The 24,049-nt window shown below is 33.3% G+C and overlaps 1 protein-coding gene across 3 annotated transcripts in view; it reads left to right on the top strand.

The window, feature by feature from the left end:
- LOC143239559 (transcription initiation factor TFIID subunit 4B-like) overlaps nt 1-24,049 on the top strand; it is a 38,669-nt gene that overhangs the window by 11,209 nt on the left and 3,411 nt on the right. The window contains exons 4-16 of one of the 3 annotated variants that reach the window (XM_076480745.1): nt 865-957; nt 1,486-1,578; nt 6,614-6,733; nt 9,726-9,815; nt 12,175-12,297; nt 12,510-12,626; nt 13,015-13,178; nt 14,098-14,267; nt 16,548-16,678; nt 18,917-19,042; nt 19,357-19,413; nt 21,018-21,134; nt 23,805-23,855. In XM_076480745.1, the coding sequence (XP_076336860.1) occupies nt 865-957; nt 1,486-1,578; nt 6,614-6,733; nt 9,726-9,815; nt 12,175-12,297; nt 12,510-12,626; nt 13,015-13,178; nt 14,098-14,267; nt 16,548-16,678; nt 18,917-19,042; nt 19,357-19,413; nt 21,018-21,134; nt 23,805-23,855 (1,452 nt within the window). Of the gene's footprint in view, nt 1-864; nt 958-1,485; nt 1,579-6,613; nt 6,734-9,725; nt 9,816-12,174; nt 12,298-12,509; nt 12,627-13,014; nt 13,179-14,094; nt 14,268-16,547; nt 16,679-18,916; nt 19,043-19,356; nt 19,414-21,017; nt 21,135-23,804; nt 23,856-24,049 lie in introns of all 3 variants that reach the window. The other 2 variants (XM_076480744.1, XM_076480746.1) reach the window with 2 other exon arrangements.

Raw genomic sequence — 24,049 nt, 5'->3', positions numbered from 1 at the left:
GAATGTGTATAACACCACCTTCATAACAACAACAGAATAATTACAAATAGAAAAGTAAGCTTGTTACTAAATAATATTCATAAACTAAAGGAGAAAATAAATAATATTACAATTAAAATAGTATAGAAAATACAAGATGTTATTAAAACTTAGTAGATTGGACTTTTGAACACTGCTAATTTTATTTATCTGAAAACGAAAATATTTACTGGGTGCAACATAGTAAAGGAAATTAAAAAAAAATCATGAGTGTAATAATTTTCTTTGACATGTTATTCTCAGTAGATTTTCCAAAAAGCAAAATAAAGATGAAAAATAAGAAAATATTAACAATAGCAATTAGAACATAAGAAGAAATAACATTCTGATACAGTAGTAACATCAAAATACACTGAAGATTAGATACATGAAAGAAAGTGGTGCTAAATGATACTCATATAGTAAACTGACAGTGAATATTAACAGTGGTTACAAATTATATTCCTGTACAGACCTATATCCAAGCATGGTGTTGCAGAAAGTTAATTTTGACTGGTGGTTGTGTGAAATCATATAAAATGTGTGAAGTTGTAAACATCGTATGCTTTTCTCTGACAATTTTTACACTACCCATTGAAGAAAACAGCTACAGATATTAAATTGTTCCTGTTTTGTATCATTTAGGGTTAGCATATTTGATAATGTTAAAGACAAGTTTTGTAAGTAAACCTGTTTTGTATTGTGAAAGTACACATGATCATTATGTTTCAGTGCAGTGACGAAGGTCTCATAAATTCAACTTAAAATTGACTCTAGATGATTCGCTGAATGTCGCATGTTTAAATTCATCGATTTCACGTGCTTGAATTTTTTAAAATGGTCTAGACTACAGCAGTTCCAGCCACAAGAACTGTGCTGCAGAATTCTACACCAGGACCAACACTCAGTAGTGTAAACACACCCCAGCCTGGCACAACAGTAAGTAGCTATTGTGTTTGTTTAAAGTGAATTTAACATACTCTCTGGCGTTTTTGTTACACAATATTTTTTGCTGGCTTTAATTTAACAACTTCTTACGTACACTTTTTTGGAAACAATTTTCTTCTTTTTATTGCTACCATCTTTTCCAGTCTAATGTTTGCAAGTTGTAATTTGTAACTAAAATAATAAAACATTATACGATATATTGGAATGCAGTGTTTTATGTTTTAACAGCACACTTATATGTAGAGGATATCAAAAAGGTTGTGTAGTTGTTAAGATAATTAAACATTGTAACTTTCATTGAATTAATGTTTTAATGTCTTGAGATGAAATGCCCACTGTCAGAAAATGTTTTGTTTCTTGATTATCAGTTTTTAGTTAAAAACATTGAATGATATAACAGTTGTGGAGCATCATTAGTTACTAAAGTGAATGTTATTCATTACTGTTACTATTAGCTCTGATTATTAAAATGCATTTCATAAACTAGATGAACTCTTTACATAATTTTTTTTTAACAAGATGGTGGTCAGTACCTCATCTTCAGCTCTCACGCAGCCGCTTACTGTTCAGACGTCCAACATAACTTCACAAGCTGCTTCAACAACCTCTCAGGTAATTACATATTAATGTATGAAATTCTTTAAAGCAGTTGTTTGTAAATCATAACCACATAAAGTGTCAGTACCCCTAGTGTTATATGTGCCTAGATATATTCACGTCATTATTATTCTCTCGGTGTGGATTCCTGTACATGGTGAGGGGACCTCCCAGGGAAGGTTCTGTTCTTTTATTTTACCTCCTCTGGGATCCAAACATCGAACCATGTGTTTGCCATGCATGGCAACCTGTGAAGGGAAGGAGAGGATCCTGGTGGCTGAGAGGTCCAACCCTAACACACCACTTTGGCCTTGAATTCCTGTAGACGAGTGGCCTTGGGGTGGCCCCCATTGGGTCAGTTGGCTGGTCCACTTGGGCTAGGGTCAACCAAAGTACCAGTGTTGGATGTTCTCAGCAGGTGTTGTGGACATTGTTTCTGATGCTGGTGTTTGGGTAGAGTGCTCACGAAACCCTGGCATTGCTACAGTGTCCTTGTTTGACATTGTATGCATCCTGTTGTAGGGCTGCATAGCAGGTGGGGTCAGTGGGCACCAAAATTTTTCTTTCTTTATTATTGTTACTCCAATTAAAAATCTTAATAAACTAGTGCAAAAACAGTCTACAGGTAAACGACCACGTCTTTAAGATCCTGAGCAGCAAACCCCACCATCTGTACCACCTGTTGTACGTCATTTTCTTATATTGCATTCACTTTCAGAAAAACCTGTAGAACAAATGTCTCCATTTTTCATTTAGAAGGGACTAGAAGGACTTGCTGGCTCTCCAGAGTCAGTAAAGAAGCTTTGATCTGGTGACATATTGGTGGAAACATCCACATTTCAACATATTGGACTCCTCTTGCATTCAAAGGACATTGGGGATATACCTATTAAGGTTTATCCTCATGCTACTTTGAATTCATCAGGAGAAGTTATTGTTGAGAGTGATTTGAAGTACATCCCAGAGTCTGAGATTCTTGCTGGTTTCTCCACCCAAGGAGTTTCTGCAGTGAGGCATATCTTCACTCGCAAAGATGGAATTATGGTGCTGACCAATATCTTCATTCTTACATTTACATCACCACGTCCGCCTGCCACCATCAAGGAAGGTTATCTTAATTGCAGAGTACAGCCATACATTCCAAACCTTCTCCGATGTTTCCAGTGTCAGCGGTTTGGTCACTTGAAGACGTCGTGTCGTGGTTCCTTGATGTGTGCTCGTTGTAGCGGCAAGGACCATTATGCCTATGAGTGTGAAACGGACCCTCATTGCATCAGTTGCAATGGCTCTCACCTGTCCTACTTTCGTTCTTGCCCTAAATGGTTGGAAGAAAAAGAGGTGCAGCATTTAAAAATGATTCATCACATTACTTATCCTGAGGCTCGAAAATTGCTGTCCACCATCTCATCTCAGATGTATGCTGCTGCACTTCATTCTACAACTACAGTGGGAGTGCAGACAGATCTCTCTGTGCCTACACAAAAATTGTTCTCAAAACAAATGAAAAGTCTCTTGACCTCCATGGTTAAAAAAGTTGATGAATCAACTTCAACACCTATTTCTGTCCCTTACATACATTCCAACAAATCCTGATATCCACATCCTTTGGTTCCAGGTATAGGCATTTCCTTGGATACATCTTCTTCTCCCACTCAAAGATGCAAAACAATTATTCCTTCACGTCTTCAGTCACTGGAATCCTATTCCAACAGCAAAGACCTGCCCAATCGACTCAGGACAGAATCCATTGAGGTTGATGGACCTCCCTCGAATAAGGACAGTAAGGAAAAAAGATGTCGTAAACAGAAGGGTTCTCTGCCCAATTTGCCTACACGTAAATAATAATGGCCACCTCAGTACAGTGGAACTCTTGAGGTTTACGTTCTAATCTGGATGACATCAAAACACTGATTGCTTCCTACCATCCTGTTTGTCTCTCCTTACAGGACACATTTCTGAAACCTGCCGATACAGTCACCTTTCGGCAGTTTTATTTATACAGAAATGACAGGCTGTGTGATGGACGAGTGGATAGAGGGGTGGCAATGTTGGTTGATCAGGATGTGCCCACCCTGTCTTTGCCACTCGACATACCCTTGGAGGCCGTAGCCATCTGTGTTTCCTTGGGTCATACAATCACTGTGTTCTCTTTATCTGTAATGTGGAGAGACATATGATCAATCAGACCTTGATGCTCTCATTGAACAGTTGCCTTCTCCCTTTTTCATCCTGGGGGACTTTAATAGACATCGTCCTTTCTGGGGAAGAGCTAATATTGATAGGAGGGGACACTCTATAGAGCATATGCTCTCTGTTCACAACCTTTCTCTTTTCAGCACTGGTTCTTCTGTTTATTTCCATGCATCTAGTCAGTCCTTTACTGCTATTGATCTCTCAGTTTGCTCCCATTTTTCATGGAGGGTTGACAATAATCCACTAGGCAGTGATCATTTTCCTATAATCTTGAGAGAGACTGGCCGTGGTTGATGCCACCCGAATCGTATGCCCCAGTGGAAGCTGGGTCAGGCAAACTGGGTCAGGCAAACTGGCCCTTTTTCGCTGCTCTCGCAGAACTTGATTCTGTTATTGTCTGTAAGCCATCAATAGATGACTGTGTGGCAGCTGTAACTGACTGTATTATACAAGCAGCTTCTCAGTGTATTTTTAAAATTTCAACATGTTTTCCACGTGCATGTGCACGATGGGTAAGATGTCAAAGCCAGAAGGAATCTTGGATTAAGTGAACATCTGACATATATTCTGTCACCAGTTTCAAAGTCCTATGGGACAAGATTCAAAAGGTCAGTGGGCAATATAATTTTGTTCTTCTCTCGATCTTGCTCTCTGATACCCGCAGCATTGCTGATACTCTAGGTGAAAGCTTTTGCTGGGTATCTAACACTTCTGCGTCTTTTTCCACCATTTTAGCCATCAAAACTCGAGTAGAGCAGTCACCTCTTTCTTTCTAGCTGATTGTGTCTATGACTATAATTGTCCCTCTACACTGGTAGAAATCAAACTGGCCCTTCATCGGTCTGGTAGTACATTGGTTGGACTTGATGATATACAATATGACATCCTGTGCCATCTATCTCCTGCTTCTGTTGCTATTCTTTTGATTGTTTTTAACCAGATCTGGCAAGAGAATGGTTTTCCTGATATCTTGTGCCAGGCTATTGTTCTACTTTTCTCTAAGCCTGGGGAGGATGCAAGATTCCTTCCAGCTACTGTCCATTCGCTTTGACAAACTGCCTCTGTAAGACCTTAGCGAGGAGTGTTAATGCTTGTCATATTTGGTTCCTTGAATAAAACAACCTCCTTTCACCCACCCGGTGTGGGTTCTGACAACAGAGCTCTGCCATGGATCTCCTGTTTGAGGGTTCTGATGACAGAGCTCCACTATGGACTACCTGATTCGACTTGAGACATTAATCAGAGAAGCCTTTCTTAAATGACAACATCTTGTATCAATATTCTTTGACATTGAGAAGGCTTATGATAGAACATGGAGGTATGGCATTTTGCAAGACCTCCATTTTTGTGGGTTATGTGGCCATTTGCCCATTTTTATTAAACATTTTTTAATGGTCAGGAGATTCCAAGTTTGTGTGGGTTTGACACTTTCCCGTTCTTTTCTACAGGAACTTGGAGTCCTTCAGGACTGTGTTCTGTGTGTCACACTTTTCAGTATAAAGATTAATGCCATCACTGTTAGTGTTCCTGGCGAGTTATGATAATTACAGTTATACTACAGAAATTCCTTTACAACTTTTATTACTGTAGTTTTTCTCTTAATGTTGTAGACTAGATGTAAACATTGGTTTTATGCTAGTTATGTTTTTTTTTAACTTTCTTTTGTTTTACCTTAATTTCCTTTTGTGAATTTTACTAAATTTACTTTTACCTTTTTACCAGATGTTTGGCACAGATAACCTAGCTGTTTTGTGCCATAAAACACTAAATCAACCAACCAACTTTATTTTTTCTTGTTTTATATCTGCATTTCTGTTTCTCTTGTTGGTTATATTGTCTAATTCTATTTATTCTTTTTACATTTTGTCATTGTATTGTTGATGTTTTCTTGCTAGTTTTATCACATTGCTCCCATTTTATTTTTCTCAATTTTCCTGATTTTTCATGACAAGGTGTTCTTACTCAGTGTTGCCTGGGTATTATCTGAACAGAGAGATGATTTTTTAAACAGAAAGGATAGAAATTTCACTTTTCATGTAACATGTCAAATGAATAAAGGTACTAATACTGAAAAAAAAAGACGTACTGTTTTCAAGCATTTTATGAATATGAAATTAGTACAAACATACATTTAAATATAATCATTTCTACTGATAGTATGAATCCCATTTTTATGATTTTATTTTGCTAGCTGTTTGTGTTTTTCCCAGTTTTGTGTTGTTCATTATGTATTATTCCTGATGTTTTTTGCTCTGTCCATATTTGTTTTTGCAATTTTCTGGCATTATTCATTGTAGATTTTTTATACTAGTTGTATGGCTTTATCATAGTTTTTTCTTCTAGTTTTTAAAACTCAGATTTCTTTGCACTCTGCATGTATTCTTTAGGAATGATCTTTTATTGTAGATTTATATTAAAAATTTCAGTATAAAACTGTAGTTCTTATATGTTGGCAACTCTAGTTGAGAAAACATTGAAAACCAACTTCAAGTGTACGTTCCTGTCATTCTTGTGTACCGTTGTTTAATTTAGGCATCCCTAAAACTAAAAATATGTGTATAAATAAATTAAGGTTTTACATACATTAAGTCAGTGATTTATGTATACAGAATAAGATAAAAGGTAACAAAAAGAAACACATTTTAGGCCTTTTACATTTTCAGGAGACTGTATAAAAAGTTGTGAAATTGTTTGTGCTTATTTGTGATAAATATGATTTTAACCAAGTCGTCATTAGTTTGTAGTTAAAATGTGAGCTTCAACTAATTTGTGTAGGAGCAATGAATATAACTGAAAACAAGTTTGGATGACACTTTTCTGGTTACTAATGGAAATATTTTACAATTTTGATTTTTAGATGTCCCCCAATACAGCCAAGAAAAAATGTAAAAATTTTCTCTCTACGTTGATTCAGTTAGCTAAGGACCAACCCGAACAAGTGGCTACTAATGTCAAGAACTTAATTCAGGGCTTAATTGTAAGTTAATTGTTTCATTGAATTTACATCCCCAGCAAAATGCATTCTCATGAACATCTTTCTTTTGGTAGTATGTGTGTATATAGACACATACATACAACATTCACACAACTTACTTGTTTGTGTCCAGTATTTAACATGCTTTATATTAATTAATTTTTCAAAAAAACTAACTTACCTGGTTCAAGTATAATATATTTCTGATTTTAATCTCATTTCATGCTCATGAACTTGCTTGAGGTCCATATGGACCCCAACCAAGTAATGATGCCACTCAAGTTATTAATTCTGCCAGTTATTTTTTTACCATGATGAATTTACTTTGAAAGGACTTAAGAATTTAATATTTTAATACCTTCTTGTTCCCTTATTGCAATGGTCTGTACTATTGTAGGGTCCAATGTATCCAATCTAAAGTGTTAAAAATATTGTACATTTCACAGATATTTCATTGATGTCTTTATGGGATAAATTATGGTAGAAATGTTGGTCAAATGTACAGTTGTGTCATGTGATATTATAACTTATGGTGTTTCGTTAAGTAACAATAGGTTCAAGTGTTGATTGTATGGTAAGATATTGTTGAGTTTGTTACTGCTCTCTATACATTGTTCTGTATTTTTTCTCTTCACTTACATCTTTTATGATTTATGTTCATTTTATAAACTGCAGTTATATTGCCTTTTGAGACAATCTTCTGCTGTGTTGCTTGTATCGACTTATTCACTCTTTATGGAAGATAGTGTACAAATAATGTGATATCCAATTTGAGGTGTGTCTAATAATCTTTTTGAGCAGATATATAATCTGGTAAAAAAATTAAAGGAACAAGTACATTATCTTATATAATTTACCTCAGTGTTCAAAATGTGATAATATTTTTATTTTTTTACGTAATTTGCCTCATTTCAGTTCCATCTGAATCATTTTTTTAATGTGTGATGAACAGTAAAACATGGAGAAGTAAAATTTTTAAAAATGACCAATATCACAAAAATTGATATCTCATATGAAACAATACTTTAAACAGTTTACATGCATTTATTCAAGAAACGTTTGAAACATTCAATGTCTAGTGCAACCTCCACGGGCTGTGACACACTTTGAATCAGTCTATTGATGCTATCTTCGGGTGTGGTAGCCCACTCGTTTACCAGGGCTTGTCGGAGTTCCTGTACGTTTTGAGGAGGGTGCTGGTGTTCACTAACTTGCTTCGTCATCATATCCCAATAATGTTCAATTGGATTTAAATCTGAAGATCTGGTAAACCACTTAAGAGTCTCTATTCCTTCCTTGTCAAGTGTATGGAAATACACAATCTGGCAACGTGGGCTCGTGCATTAACCTGCATGAAAATGAACCCATCACTGATAGCACTGGCAAAAGGCCTCACAATGGATTCCAGAATTTCGTCTCTATAACATTGTGTGTTCAGAGCACCCCTTATTCTAGTATGAATAAGTCCGTGCGGCCACGCAAGCACATGCCTGTTCAGACCATTAGAGAACCTCCTCCATAAATGTCAACTTGTACAATGTAACAGGCAGAAAATCGCTCTCCTCGGTGTCTCCACACTTTCGCACGTCCATCATCACAAGACACAGTGAACCTGCTTTTATCTGTCCACAGCAAGGTGGCCCATTGACGAAGTTCCCAGTCTATGTGCTGACAAGTAAACTTCAACCTGACTGCATGGTGTTGAGTTGTCAGAATAACTCCTCTTGCAGGCCGTCTGGCCCTAAGGTGTCCTTTTTACAGACAATTGCAAACTGTTTGGGTCAACACACAAGTTCCAGTCGATTGCTGAAGGTCATTTCGCAGTGACCGAGCTGTAGCTAACCTGTCCTGCAGAGCGATAGTTATGATGTAGCGGTCCTATCTGACCATTGTGCAGTGATGACGGCCTTGATCTGGTCTCCTGGTAGCATCACTAAAGTTGATTTATGACACTTGGTGACACACCAATGCACTGCACCACCTTCCTTTGGGTCTGGCCATCCTCCAGCATCTGGACTGCCCTGACCACCTCATTCTCTGTCAGATGGCACCTGACTGTTTGGATACAGAAGATGAAGGTACACATTGTCAAAATGAGCTCCAAAAGATCCATGTTGGAGTTTGTTTCGAGAATTAATGAGGAATGCACAGTTTCATGTAACATATAGGGTACTTTGAGTTGTATTATCCTTAGGTGAGGTGAGTTTCGTTTGGGTCATTTCAAACTTTATGTGCAAGCTTAAAAAATACATTTGTAGATGAACGGATATATTTTTCAAACATAAATTTAGTTATGACAAAAATATACTGAAATATGTACTTGTTCCTTTATTTTTTTTAGCAGTTTATATACACACGTGATGCTATTCTTGGAGAATTTAAATGTCTTATCAACTTTTAAAATTATTATTTGAAATATTATAACACACACACTCTAGTCTCTAGTAAATTACTTTTATTGTAGCAGTATCTATAGCCTTTTTTGTAGTACCTGGAACGGTCCTTTTGTTGTAGTGATGTGGAATTTTTACTTTGGTGGCTTTGAAAAGGTAATATTGTTATAGTGGTATAATGGTCTGATTTTAATTGGTTGAGGAAAGTACTTTTCAGTACAATAGCAGCAGTGTTTTGTGAGGTGTTGCTTCTGGAATGTTATGATTCGTGGCTCTTGAAAAATTTTCTTTGTTATAATAGTCATTGTAAAATTGTAGATCAATGTAGGAAGTGTAATTTTATGGATGGACATACAGAATTCTTTGTTTAGTTTCAAACAAGTTAACTGTTTTATTTCACCTGTGAACATGGGGGACATTTATTGGAGATGATGAAATTTGTTATGAATTACAAAATGTAATGAATTATTTCAATGGAGATTTAGAGTTGTATTGCAGTAAATTATTTTGCTTTTGTTGTTTTAAAAAATATTTAATAAAAAATAAAGTGTGTAGTAGATATATACATGTCAATAAAAACATCATGAAATTTTCTTTAACAGAATGGACAAGTACAAGCTGAGGACTTCACACACCAACTGCAGAAAGAGCTTAATTCATCACCACAGCCTTGTCTTGTACCATTTCTTAAGGTACAGAATTAGTAGTCAAGAAACACCACCAATTGAAAATGTAGATTTACTACTTTTACTTAGTCATATTGTAAAATTAGTTACAAAAAATATTATCATGAAGAAGAGATATTCTTCTGTTATGGTCATTGGGCAGCTTTCTGGGGTCAAATATTATTATTTAAGTAAAAATAGTAATTTAACTATTTCTCAGCTAGCTGTTGTAATAAAAATATAAAAGTTGATATTTTGTAAATTTGAAACATTTGGTGTAATTTTCAAAGAAAATCTTTTTTTTTTTTTTTTAATATATGTTTGAACTCTGATCTCTGTGCAGTTTCAGTGTGTATTCCTGAAAGCAAAACTCTTATAAATTTTTGGTTGGGAAATTGAAAAAGAAATGAAAGTACTTACTTTTCCTTATAATTTAAATGTCAGTAGTCACCATTTCCAGTTTTGAATCATAAAAACATAACTGATTTGTGACCTAGGACTTGACCTGTCCAAATGACTTCACTGTTACATTTTTCAGATTAGGTACAATATTCTCAGATGAAATCAATTTATTTCTAATATAGTTTCTTTTCATTTAAACTCTAGTGGTTCAGCAGTAAGTTTGAAAAGTTATGACACTAAAAACCAAGTTTCAGTACCTATGATGGGCAATGCATAGATACCTCATTGTGCAGCTTTATGCATAGTAAAAAACAAATATTTTTTTAGTAAAGATATATTCTGTTATCTGTGTGATAGTTCAAATATAGTAAAGCTGTCCAAATAATATTCAATAAAGATTGTAATCACAGAAATATATATTTTGCTATGAACTGTTATAGTTTCTAAACCTAACTAAACTTGTGTGATAATTTCTCAGAGGAAATTTGATTTCATACAGATATATGAACATGAATACATTTTCAAGAATTGAAAGAACATCAGAAAAAAACAACAAAAAAACAACCCTAATCTGTGTTTATCTCCCTAAGTCTTTTCAATTTCTGATCAGTTTTCTTTGTTCAACCCTACAGCCCTGTAGAGCCTCTGGGTAGTTACATTTCCAAAAACCTTAAATTGTCTTTGATTTACTCTTATGTTAATGTAAATAGTTAGATCCTGTTCTATCCAATCACATTTAAATGTTTGCTGTAATTGTTCTCAAAGCTGTTTTCATTATTAGTTGTTTCAGATTACATGGTGTGACATCATAAAAGGGTTTGAACAATAGGCTTTACTAATAGAACTTTTAAAAAGTAGAATAACTTGAGAAACAAGACGTGAATATTTACAATGTCAGAGGATGATATTTTCTTATTAAATATAAATCTGTATTTTGGAACATTCTGAAACAATGGATCCAGTGCATTTGTGGGAACATTGTAAACCGATTTATTAGTGCATTGTTTACATGTAAGACTATTCAGAGTGGTGCACAAGTGAAAGTCAAGAAATTATTTTTGTTCAATTTGTCTTATAGGAGTGAGTTCAAAAATAGTTGAAGTAGAGTAAGAATTATTAATTATAGTTTGAAGTTTGTCATGAGCAGGAACTCTAGATCTGAAAGGTGACCCACTTGTTAGAGAGCTGCAGTATTGACTTGTCTTGTTTAGTAGTTATTACTTATAGAATTACATTGGTCCCTGTTCTGTACATGGAATAGTGTAGCAGGTTATGTTTTATTGGTGGTGATAGTTGGTGAACAATTGTAAACACTTTCTTTTATATTTTTTTTCCGGTATCAGTTCACTAAAATGTTGATTATTAGAAACATAATTAAGGATAGATAAAAGAAATTGGAAACAGTTAATGTAAAAAACAGTTTTGTAATGAATGTGAAGGGATTTACTGGTGGTAATGTATTTCTAATGTTCTAGGTAATGTTTACCTAATGCATTTCTGACTCAGGTGATGCAAAGAGAGAAAGAAATGTCTGTGCTAATACATTGCTTTAGATAAGCTTTGATTAAACTCTGTCTCTAATTTAATATGGGAAACTACTATGATAATATTTTTTGTATTATAGGAATGGACTAAAACTAAGGGTTAGGCTTAAATGTATTTTTTTTCACTGTATAGTTTTTGATAAAAATTTTAAACAGCAGCATGAATATTCAGATGAAACTTTTACATAGTTTAAAATTGCTCTTGTAGAGTTTTTTTACTTATTGATCAATTATTAAACCTCAACCATGCTCCCCCCAGTATCAAAAAATTACTTAAGAAGCAGGAGTTTATGTTACAACTGGACTTTGTGTGGGGAGTGGCAGTGGTAATAAATTCTTAGTGATGATCAAAGTGAAAAACGTTTTATATTCTCTGTCATTTTATTAATTGTTGATGCATCTGCTGTCAAACAGTGTTCTATATTTATAATTGTCTACAGAAAAGCCTTCCTCACCTCCGTCATTCCCTGGTGACAGGAGAGTCAGTTATTGATGGAATACGTCCCCCTCCTGCCACAGCTTTTATTCTGCCAACATCATCAGCGACAGTTGCATGTAATCAGGTTAGAAAGCTTATTACTCTCATGGGGTTTTCTACAGATAAATTTTGGGTGAAACCTGTTAGATTTTTTATAAGTAGAGATTTTGGTACCTTATATTTGTTAGAAAAAAAAGGTTAGTTCCCAAAGTTTAAAAGCTTTAACATAGATATCTAGTATATATATGCTTGAATATTGTGGTAATATTTGACTTTTTGTTGATGGAATATTTATAGATCACCAGCAAGGCTCTTGTTAACCAGCCGTCAGCACAAATCAGGGTTGTGACCCAGGGATCACTTAGTGCCCAACTGGCTCAACCTGCTGGAATTATACAGCAGAGATTGTCAGCTGTAAGGATTTTCTTTTTTTGAGGTAGAAATGTAACTGTAATATCATCCTCTGATAATGTGGTAATGTAAGAGCGTGTGGCTCTACAAATTTGTTGACAGAATAATAATTCTTCGCTGTGCAACTTTATGCAAAAGATGTCCATGTTTAGCTGTGAATAATAGGTTCATTTCTTTTGTAAAGCATGTATGTTCTGAAAAAACTACACAAGTTAGTATGGTTTAAATGGTTATGGTTGATGTTTTTGAAATGGGAAATACTGAATCACTTGCCATAATTTAATAGAGCTACTTTAAAGTTACGTAGAGTAGAATGTTGAGGGACACTTACTTGTAACTAGGCATCGATATTTTCACAGAAATCACAGTGATAGTGTTTTCTTCATAACAGGATGCTGGGGCCAGATTTAAAAGTCTTCTTGTTTCAACCAACATAACCAAACCTTCGGGTAGTCCTGTTGTTTTCTCTACTGCCACAATGGGAACTCTTCAGTCAAAAGCTAGTTCTCAAACAAGAAACCTGGCTAAGGACAAGAAGGCATCAGCAGCTGTGAGGTACAGTCATTTATGGTTTTTCAGAGGTGTATTTAAATAATGCTGTTTTCCAGAAACGTAGTTTTCTAAATAATGTGATGACAGTGGACAGAGTTTTAGCCAGTTAGTACACTACATGCTATTAGTTACTAGGTCAGTTAAGTGTTCCATATTGACTTATAAAAAAAATAATACACAATTATAAGATGATTAATGGCCAGTTTATATTGCTGTCAAAGCATACTGAACAGACATACCTTAATATTCACATGCAGATTGTTCTGTTTATTAATTTGGGGACATTTTGTGGACACAATCAGGTGCATGTTAGGATGATAAACAAGAAATAGAAGTAAATGTTCAAATGTTTCATATATAATATGAAACAAGTAGCTGATTGGTTCAGAAGAAAGTTGTGCCTTAAATATGTATCAAGTACTCAATGGCAAATTTCAAGGATTACTGTCACACCAATGAATGTACTCTCATTTTGATAATACAGTTGACAGTCTCGTGTATCATAGATATTTGAACTGATTATTGATTGTAGTATGCGACTTGTCCTTTACCCTCCCCAACAATTTAATACTACAGAATGACTGGTCTTTTTTCTCAAAATGACTTGCCCGAGTTACTGATGATGGATGTAATTCTTTAAAATTAAACTTCTTGATTGACAGCTGTCAAATTCCGAAAGAGACTTAGTGTAACATCTGACAAAACTATTATAGTTTTTTGTGTTGAGAAAAAGGAATTACCTGTATATTGAGTAGTTATAAGAATAAAGTAATATGTGCTATACAAAAACTATAAATAAAAAACACATTAAGCTCTAGAGTGCTGAATGACAGTGTGGAAGAAGTCTTCAGCCTTGTTTGAATTAAAGTTTCAGATTAAAGCCTTATCAGATTGTTTAAACAGTTTCCTTTCTTCCTAGCAGAGAAGATGATGATTTTAATGATGTTGCTGCCATGGGTGGTGTAAACTTAGTTGAAGAAAGTCAGAAGATTCTTGCATCAAACTCTGAGATGGTGGGGACGGAGATTAGGTCATGCAAGGATGAAAACTTTTTGATTAGTGGACCATTAGAGAGGAGAATAAACAAAATAGGTAAGGTTCTCTTTGGTGTCAGGTGAAAGTTTAGGGAAGTCCTGGAAGACATTAATTTTATAGATTGGGGTTTTACCCTTTAAAAAAAACGTCATGGAATTAAGACAAAAAATTACTTTCTAGTTTTCTTCTGATTGATTTTAATGTTTTTTTTTCCTATATAAATCAGTTTTACATTTTCATAAACAGTATTTGGTTTAGTTTTCTGCTTCAATGTCCTTAAAAATGAGCATGCTTTACTCTGGGCATGGCTCTCGCAAACTTTTAACTGAAAAGGACCAGGTGAATGTTGAAGAGGCTTAAATTGCTGGGAACTTAATAAGCTTGTCTAGGCCTCTTGTTGGTCCATGGCTTCTCCCTCATAGGACGGATTATTAGCAGTAGTGAAGGCTTAAGAAAGCCTTGCATCCTTTATTCTCTTTTGAAATATCTGTTATTAGAAGAAAAAACAATAAGGGTGATAATTTAGTCTAAATTTTTAGAATAAAAAAAATGTGAATTATATCTGAATTTCTCAAATTGGTCTGTCTGACTGAAGAAATTTGAACAGAAGGATTTTTGTGCTATATAACCATCATAAATTACTGACTGCTTTCCTAAAAGTCTCATGATGGGACAGTGGTAAGTATCTGGACTTAGTGCTAAAATCTGGGGATTAATTCCTGTGGTGGACACATCAGATAGCCAAGATGGCTTTTCTCTAAAACTAAGACATATCAGATGGCCAGAGGTGACCTTGCTCTAAAATAAAAACACGTCATATGGCCAAAGGTGACTTTTCTCTAAAAATAGACACATCAGATGGCCAAAAGTAAAGACACACTGGATGGCCAAAGGTGGCTTTGCTCTAAAACAGGCACATCAAATGGCCAAAGGTGGCTGTTCTCTAAAACAAAGACACATTAGATGGCCAAAGGTGGCTTTTTATTAAAATGAGTAAAGCCTCCTTTAAAAAAAAATTCACTAACATTAACTTTTAACTGTCAGAAGCTCAAAACAGCTACATATGCTTCAATCATGAATTCAACTCTAAAAGCATCTTGTATAAATAAACAGTAACAGCTGAAAAATGTTTCAACATCTGTCTGAGATTGTCATTTAGTACACAATTTGTTTGTGTTATGACTACTGAATATAAATCGATGAGATGGGTCGTAAAGTTAAAGATTTTGTGAACATAGAAGGTAAATTACTAATGGTAATGTATATGAGCCAGTTTCTTGAATTTTGTTTTATTACAGACTCAGTCTTTCAAATTTTAAACTAATTGTCTTAATGTGTTCCATGTCAGTGTTCCTGATGTAAATATGAGGAACTGTGTAATATATGTATATCATCAGAGTATTTCTTTATTAGAATATGTATTTTTTCATTCTCTCTTATTTTATTAATTAATTAAAAAGGATAATTATATGTAGTTTTCATTAATTCTTTTCACACTGCCGACTATGATGAGAAAGTAAGAGCTTGAATAACCATGAATGTTGTGTACATTCACAGTTTGTGTGAGAAGTACTAATTTTGGAACATTTTATGGAACTTATTATCATATTTTACAAATAATGAGTAATACCAAGGATCATAAACGCAGCTGGATTTTAATAATTTAATGACATAAAAATTACAATTGAAATAGTTGAGTTACAACATACTTGTTTACATAAATAGTGTCATAATGAAATAAAATGAGTGAAATTGGGATTGGTGGAACTGATCTGTGTTGTGATTGGTAGAACTGTACATTGCTGTATCTGATTAGTTATACCTTGGAAGTTTGTTGTCTATTTTAAACACTATTGTTGAGAAGACAGTAGCAGATGCTTATATGCTGCAACTTGATTATGGTTTGTTTCATGTAGATTTGACATTAAAGTAGTGAATGGTTGGGTATAATAATAAAATTGTACAATCTGTAAAATTGATTTTACCACCAGAATAGAAATATTAATGCAAATGTTAAATGGCATGTTTTTAATCTTAACAGAACTTTTAGTTTTTAGCTTTTGTAACAGATCTTAATGACCAAACAGATCATGGCTATGATGAACTGCTAACTAGAGCAGCTATTTCCATAATATGGTTTATGAATTACCGGGATGGATCACAGAAACATTCTTCTGTACTGAGATAGTAATATCGGTATATGTTTGATTAATGGAACCTTCATTGTTGGTGTACTTTATTGAAGTTTTAAATTGGAATTTTTTAAATTAAAATATTAGAGATGCATGTAATGCAACAGTTTACTCATAAATTTTGGATATTTTTTATTCCTTCTAGCTTCTCAGCATGGTCTGTTTGAAGTGTCATCTGATGTTGTAGCAATTATATCTCATGGAACAGAAGAAAGAATTAAAAATCTTATTGAAAGACTTGGTATTATAGCTGAACATCGTTTAGAGAACTTGAAAGTATGTTGTCTTTGTTGGCTCTAGTATTAAACTTGTACTTTCTTTGTTTTTTTAAATTTCTTAAGTTACTGTTAAGTTATGAAATGATTATTTTTTCATGTTAGAAAACATAAAAGTTGTGTTGTCAAAATAGATAATAAAAATGTTTTAAAAGGGGCAGTTATTAGTTTTAAACTGCAGTTTAATTGCACTTTGTAATGACAATGCTGCACTTGGAACTATTGCTGTTAAGTGGATTGTGCTTGTTTAGATGGTGATGATTATGCATTTCTTAACTTTCTTCAAACAATTCATTTCACATGGACATCAGTGTTCTAGTCTGATGTGCTTGACAAGTTTGCTGTGATCATCGTGCTCATGAAAGCAAGCTGTAGCTTAGGAGAGTGGCTGGAAGATTCCAGACTTTTGACTTGTGAGCTTTCAAAACCGTCTTTAATTACTATATTGTTAATAGTACCACATGATATACTCAGCTTTATTACAATGTTTTTGTTTTTCTTATCTGAGGTTTGTTTTTTGCAATCATAGCCTTTGCTTTGTAGAAAATGTGTTACTCCTGATTGGTCTGAGATGAAGTTTCATTGCTTGTTGCTACCTAAAAAAAAAATGTTTTGAAGGTCTGTCTGCTTTCTGGGACTTTTTTTGCAAGTATTTTAAAATAAGGCCATGATATATTTTTTTAGCCTTACTCATAGCAGCCATTTATTAGTTGTCAAAAATTTACATTAAACCAAGTATGTACAATTGTAAAATGCTGCTTGAGCCCCCACAACTATGTACCACTGGTGTTACATCCAGTGAGATAAATAGCAGAGTGGCACACACGTGTTGTACTTTTACTTTATATGCATGCTTTTGAATAACATGTTGATATTAATTTCATCATCAGTAGAGGTGTAAACATATGTTTTAGTTGAAAATATGCAAAAGTATAATACATGATAAAGGCTTATAATTTGAGTGCCAAAATCATTTACACACCAGTGGTTTGTTGCCAACATTTTTTCTCTCCTACACTATATCCGTCAACTATGTCAGTATAATACAACTTCCATATGGCCATCTTTAATAAAACCAAATATTTTATTTTCTGTCCCCTGACCTAAAATGCCTTGACTGTATTTTGTTTTGCTCTTAGGAATAAAAAAAAACACGTTTTAAAGTTACCGGGAGTCAAGGAAAAAAAAACGACGCCAACCTTCAAATATTCTGAATAAAGGATCAACAAACAAACACTTTTTAGGATGGTCTTGGTTTTACCAAAATATATTATACTGAACCTGTGACAGATCTATTCATACAGAGTTTAGAGTAAAATTATTTTTGTCCATCATTTTGATGTAGATCTAGCTAAAAATGGTCTGAGAAAACATCTGTTTTGGTAAAGACTAAAATGGTAATAGCTATAAAAGATAATTCACATACGATCTTACCAACATAAAACAGCAACAAAAATTTTTAAATAATTATAAATGTGTTTTTCTTCTGAGAAAGGATTGAATACAATGGTTTGATTTGGCACATCTTAGCCCTCTCGTTTACTAGCTGCTTTAACTTCCATTTAACACTCAACACTTATGATTTTTGTGAAACTAAGAAACAATACAATACCAGGACAGTGGTAAGTATTTGGATTTGCAATGCTAAAATCAAGGTTTGAATACCCTCAGTGGACACAGTAGATAGCCTGATGTGGCTTTGCTATAAGAAAATCACAATCACGTAATACAGTGATGTCAAAGTGATTTCTTACAATTAGAATTAGCACGTGCTTTGATCTCTTGCACTCAACATACTCGGTTGAAGGTTGGGCAACCAAACTCTTTGGGGTATTTTGCTTTTGATGCAGTTGAGATATATAGTTACACATTCACAACATGTGACTACTTTCAATGTACTTTTGTAATCATAAGATGACCTGAGGTGGTCAAAACATTGTTACTTCTTTCCTGCATTAAATAAACATTTTCTATTCCTGTATCAGCCATTTATTCCATGTATAAACAACTTGTGCCTAACAGATTAGAAAGGCAGCAGGGCAGAAGAAAAATGTGTCTTGCCCTGCTATCACACTAGGAGTAACTATACCACTACAATAGCATGTGAAAGTTATTTTTATAAAGTGTGACTAAGCTAGTTTATTGTATGTAGAAAATCTAGGAGTTTGAATACGGTAACATCTTTTGTGTTTGAAAAGGACTTATGGTTGACTTTAATTTGGTTTTGTTGTTTATACAGAATGATTCAAGGTACGAACTCCAGCAAGACGTTAGGGGTCAATTAAAGTTTTTAGAAGAATTAGATAGATTAGAGAAAAAACGACATGAAGAACAGGAGAGAGAAATTTTAATGAAGGCTGCCAAGGTTATTACTTTGTTGTTCTAAAATATGTCATTTCTTACTTGAAAACCTGTCTAGCATTACATTTGTGAAACCAATTTAGAATATTTAAAAACTAACACTTGATCTGTTATATTAAGGTCGTCTCTCTTGTTTTGATTACCTTATAAGGACACTTGTTTTTGTAGCACTTGTAATTAATGTGAGCAAAATGCATTATGAAAGATGTTACAATTATAATCTTGTAGTTTCACATGTTGTTTGAGTAATTAGAAAGTAAAATGTATGCAGTCTAATAATTTTCATACTAATTTCTATAAACCTAATTTTTATCACAGAGTCGTTCTAAAGTAGAAGATCCAGATAAGATGAAATTGAAACAGAAAGCCAAGGAGGTTAGTTTGGTTTCATTTTTTGTTCCTGAAACTTTTATTAAGTTGATGATATTATGTAAAAAGTAAGAAATGCTTGGAAAATGTCTGTTTTAGGTAAAACTATTGTCAAATGGAACTTAGGTTTACATCTTCAAATAATAAAAAATGCTTTATAACATTGCTAACATTCATGTGCTTTTCCAGTTTTCGGCTACATCAGTCATGATATATAACTTGAATAGTTAATTGTATCAATGACAAAATTAGAAATGTCTTAAAACTCGTTGGACAACACTTCCAAGTTTTTAACGATGAACTTGGACAACAACTACCATGATTATATTAGTAATTCCTTCAGAATACAACTCGTTGGACAACACTTCCAAGTTTTTAACGATGAACTTGGACAACAACTACCATGATTATATTAGTAATTCCTTCAGAATACAACTCGTTGGACAATACTTCCAAGTTCTTAACGATGAACTTGGACAACAACTACCATGATTATATTAGTAATTCCTTCAGAATACAACTCGTTGGACAATACTTCCAAGTTCTTAACGATGAACTTGGACAACAACTACCATGATTATATTATTAATTCCTTCAGAATACAACTCGTTGGACAATACTTCCAAGTTCTTAATGATGAACTTGGACAACAACTACCATGATTATATTAGTAATTCCTTCAGAATATAACTCGTTGGACAATACTTCCAAGTTTTTAACGATGAACTTGGACAACAACTGCCATGATTATATTAGTAATTCCTTCAGAATACAACTCGTTGGACAACACTTCCAAGTTTTTAACGATGAACTTGGACAACAACTACCATGATTATATTAGTAATTCCTTCAGAATACAACTCGTTGGACAATACTTCCAAGTTCTTAACGATGAACTTGGACAACAACTACCATGATTATATTAGTAATTCCTTCAGAATACAACTCGTTGGACAATACTTCCAAGTTCTTAACGATGAACTTGGACAACAACTACCATGATTATATTATTAATTCCTTCAGAATACAACTCGTTGGACAATACTTCCAAGTTCTTAATGATGAACTTGGACAACAACTACCATGATTATATTAGTAATTCCTTCAGAATATAACTCGTTGGACAATACTTCCAAGTTTTAACGATGAACTTGGACAACAACTGCCATGATTATATTAGTAATTCCTTCAGAATACCGAACTGTCTATTACAAGTTTATTTATGATTGTAAAATATATTTGTTAATATTCCAAGGAAAATAAGGTTTGTATATTGATATATCAAGTAAATTAAAAAAAAAAAACACGTATACTTTAGACCAAAGAGAGGTCCCGATAAATCTTAGAGAAGATTCCAGCTACCAGTAATATTTCACACCATGCTTTATACAAAAAATGAGACTCACAAAAATGGCTTTGAAGTGGAAGTTTGGTGTCTTTGTATTGAAATGTAAAACTTTGTGAAGAAGGGTACTTGAAAAATTTCTCCATACTGGTTTTACTCACCTGATTCATACAAAAAATAATTACTACGTTTTTACTGATGTAATTAAAGTTTTCTTCTTAATCAGGGAATTTGGTGAAAATTTACAAAATTATTTTATTTTAAGATGCAACGTGCAGAATTAGAAGAGATGAGACAAAGAGAAGCAAACATGACAGCTCTTCTAGCTATTGGTCCTCGAAAGAAACAGAAATTAGATATGTCTAAAACAGGACAAAGTTCAGTAAGTAGCAGCCTTTAACTGGAAGGTTGTGTCAGAGTTTGAATTAAGTACTTGAACAAGGGAACTAAGCTTTTAAGAAACTCCCCAGACTTAGGCTATAAGGGTAAAAAATTTCAAAAAGTTGTCAAAATTTAAATAAAAAAGTATTTTTCCTGAAAATATTTTTAAATACCTGAGAAATTGTTTTGGTCTTTCTTGAATGGTGTGTGAATTGTAACTATATGAAACAGGAATTAAACTGTTAAAGTGACATTATTAATGAAAAAAATTCTGTTTATTTAAACTTGAAAGATCAGTTGAAGTTTAGAGAAGAAAAAAGTTGATGGAATTATTAATTAACTCTGTTGTTACAGGTAGGTTAAAGTGTGCATGTCGCAACCTTTTACAGAGTTATATGAAAAACATGATTAAATTACTTTATTATTGGTATATGTGAATAAACTTGATATTAAGGCATAGTTAATAAATCATTTAAAATATTATATAAGCTTTTAATTTCTTAATTTTATAAGAAATATTTGAATAAATTTTCAACTTTCTCCTGTTATGAGAATTGTAACATCTGTTCTCTGGGTCTTTCACCTTTTGTAATTTATTTGCCCCCATCTTTGAAGTACATCATCTAATATAGATACTATTATAGCAAAGTCTAATTGTTTTAGCTTTCATTTTTCAAAAATCTCTTGGCACACCCATCACATCCTCTGTTTAACAAATTGCCAGTTATTGTTATCCTCTCTGACATATCATAATATTTATAACCAGGCAGATTGTTAATTTAATTAATGACATATAATGCTGTGTTATGTTCAGTGCAGATCATTGTCTGTTTTATCTACAGCTTGATAGTTTATCTTGCCGTGTTCGGGTTGAGTAACTAATGGAATTATTTTGTAAACTTCTCTAAGTTAGTTAGAAAGCCAGTTAAATTACTGTAGCCATAGGATATTGTTTGTTTTGTGTGATTTTGGATGCATTATTTCATTTAATAAAGATAATTTAAAGTTCTGTTGTTAAACAAAGAGGTTTGACTTTCATTTGAAACTGACAGCAAAAACCTGTTTAATGTAGTACTTTGTTTTTCCCTTTATGTTTTTTATTTATTGTTATAAAAATAAATAATAAAATGTAGAAATTGAAAAACTCTTATTAGTTCAGGTAGCAGTATGTGTGTTCGCAAGTAACTCGTGGTGCATCATTCAATATGGTAACTTGAGGTACACTTTTGCTAAGTGATTTACTACTTGTGGGGTGAGATTATTAGGTAGACATGGTTCAGATGGTAATAAAACAATACAGTTGAATTGAAACAAATGTAGGATGTAAGGATCCCTAAGCAATTTAGGATAAATCATTGTTACAATCTGTGGTCATTCCAGGAGAGAGAGAGAAAAATGAGATTTTTTAAAATTTTTATTATGGTGGTTACAATGTCAGTCAAATTGACTGAATTTATGTGTATTATTAGGTTAGAGAAAATAACAAAATTTAAAATTTAAGTTTTAAAAACATTTGATTTTTATTTAGGAGGTTTTAGAGATTACATAAATGAAATTTGGCAATTTTCAGATAAAGAAAAGTATTATTAAAATGAAAATCACTGTGCACTTGGAACAGTCAACACTTTTGACTCCATATATTCATGGACAAAATTTTAGTATAAATTCTTTATTTACAAAAAATAATTTTTTGTGTATGAAAGTCTTGTAATATTTATTGAAAACTTGCCAAATTTCACGAATATGTTCATGCCATATTAAAAGATATAATACATACATTCTTATGATTAATTGTAAATTACAAGGTCAGTAGAATCTACTGACTCCATACAGAAAGTTAAATGTGTACATCTTTTAATTGTACATATGGTTAAGAAGGCTGTGAGTAGTTTATTAAATGGTAGAATATTTCAGTTGGTATTATTATTAAGCAAAACTTTTATTTAATGTTTGGTGGAAATTTTTAGAATGATTGTAAAATTACCTGATATACTGCTTTTAGCCTTTGCTTGAACAGAGTTACAAAGAAATAATGGGATTTTTATAACTTCTATATTTTTCAGATATCACTGTTTCTGTTGTTGTGAATTAAATGTATACACAGGGTAGTTCAGAATTATCTTTCATATTTTAAAATTTATTAATTAACTAAAAAAAAAATAGAACCAAGTAATTTTCAACATCTTATAACCAAATTTAAACAGTTTTTATTGCCATATCAGTAGATTTCACGGTGTACAACATTTGTGGCTCTTAGCACATCTAATCAGTATTGGGTTAGAGTTTGAGTTTACTGCACCGTGTTCACAGTGGCTATAGCATTCGTTATTCCGGTCTACAGGTTTGTAATGTTTATTATAAGTATGCAATACCAAATTTCCCTAACATACCCACAAAGAAAGAAATCTAATGAAATGATATTCACTGACTGCAGAAGTCATGAAATTATCCCACTGTACAAGTCAAATGACAGAATGAGTCTTTTGTTGCACAGGGTGCCATTTAACTTGGTAACGTTACTCATAGAAGTGAAAGAAAATGTCAGTAAAAACTGTTAGAGTTGGGTTACAAGATGTTGAAAACTACATGGTTGTATTTCTTTAGTTATGTTTGTTTTAATAATTATTTTGTTTAAGTAATGTAATGGTCTGAGTTAATGGTTTCGTTTCAGCAAATGGCAACAGGTGGATCTTCTTTACTTTCTGCTACCAGTAAACCACAGGTAAGCAGATGATTTATTTTCAAGTTACAACTTGTTTGTTTTTTAGTACATAGTTTGTAGACCAAAATGACACCAGGTAGATATTCTTTTCCTGGAGGATAGAAGCTATACAAAAACAACAGTGTGATAGTCCCAGAACATTTTGGCTTTATTGTCCAACAGTGTACTGGAACTGGAATGCCAACTTGAAGGAT

Source organism: Tachypleus tridentatus, chromosome 13 (genome assembly GCF_004210375.1).
Source record: "Tachypleus tridentatus isolate NWPU-2018 chromosome 13, ASM421037v1, whole genome shotgun sequence".
In the NCBI taxonomy this organism is placed as follows: Eukaryota; Metazoa; Arthropoda; class Merostomata; order Xiphosura; family Limulidae; genus Tachypleus; species Tachypleus tridentatus.
The sequence above is the reverse complement of the archived record's forward strand: the minus strand, read 5'-3'. Positions and strand labels throughout refer to the sequence as shown.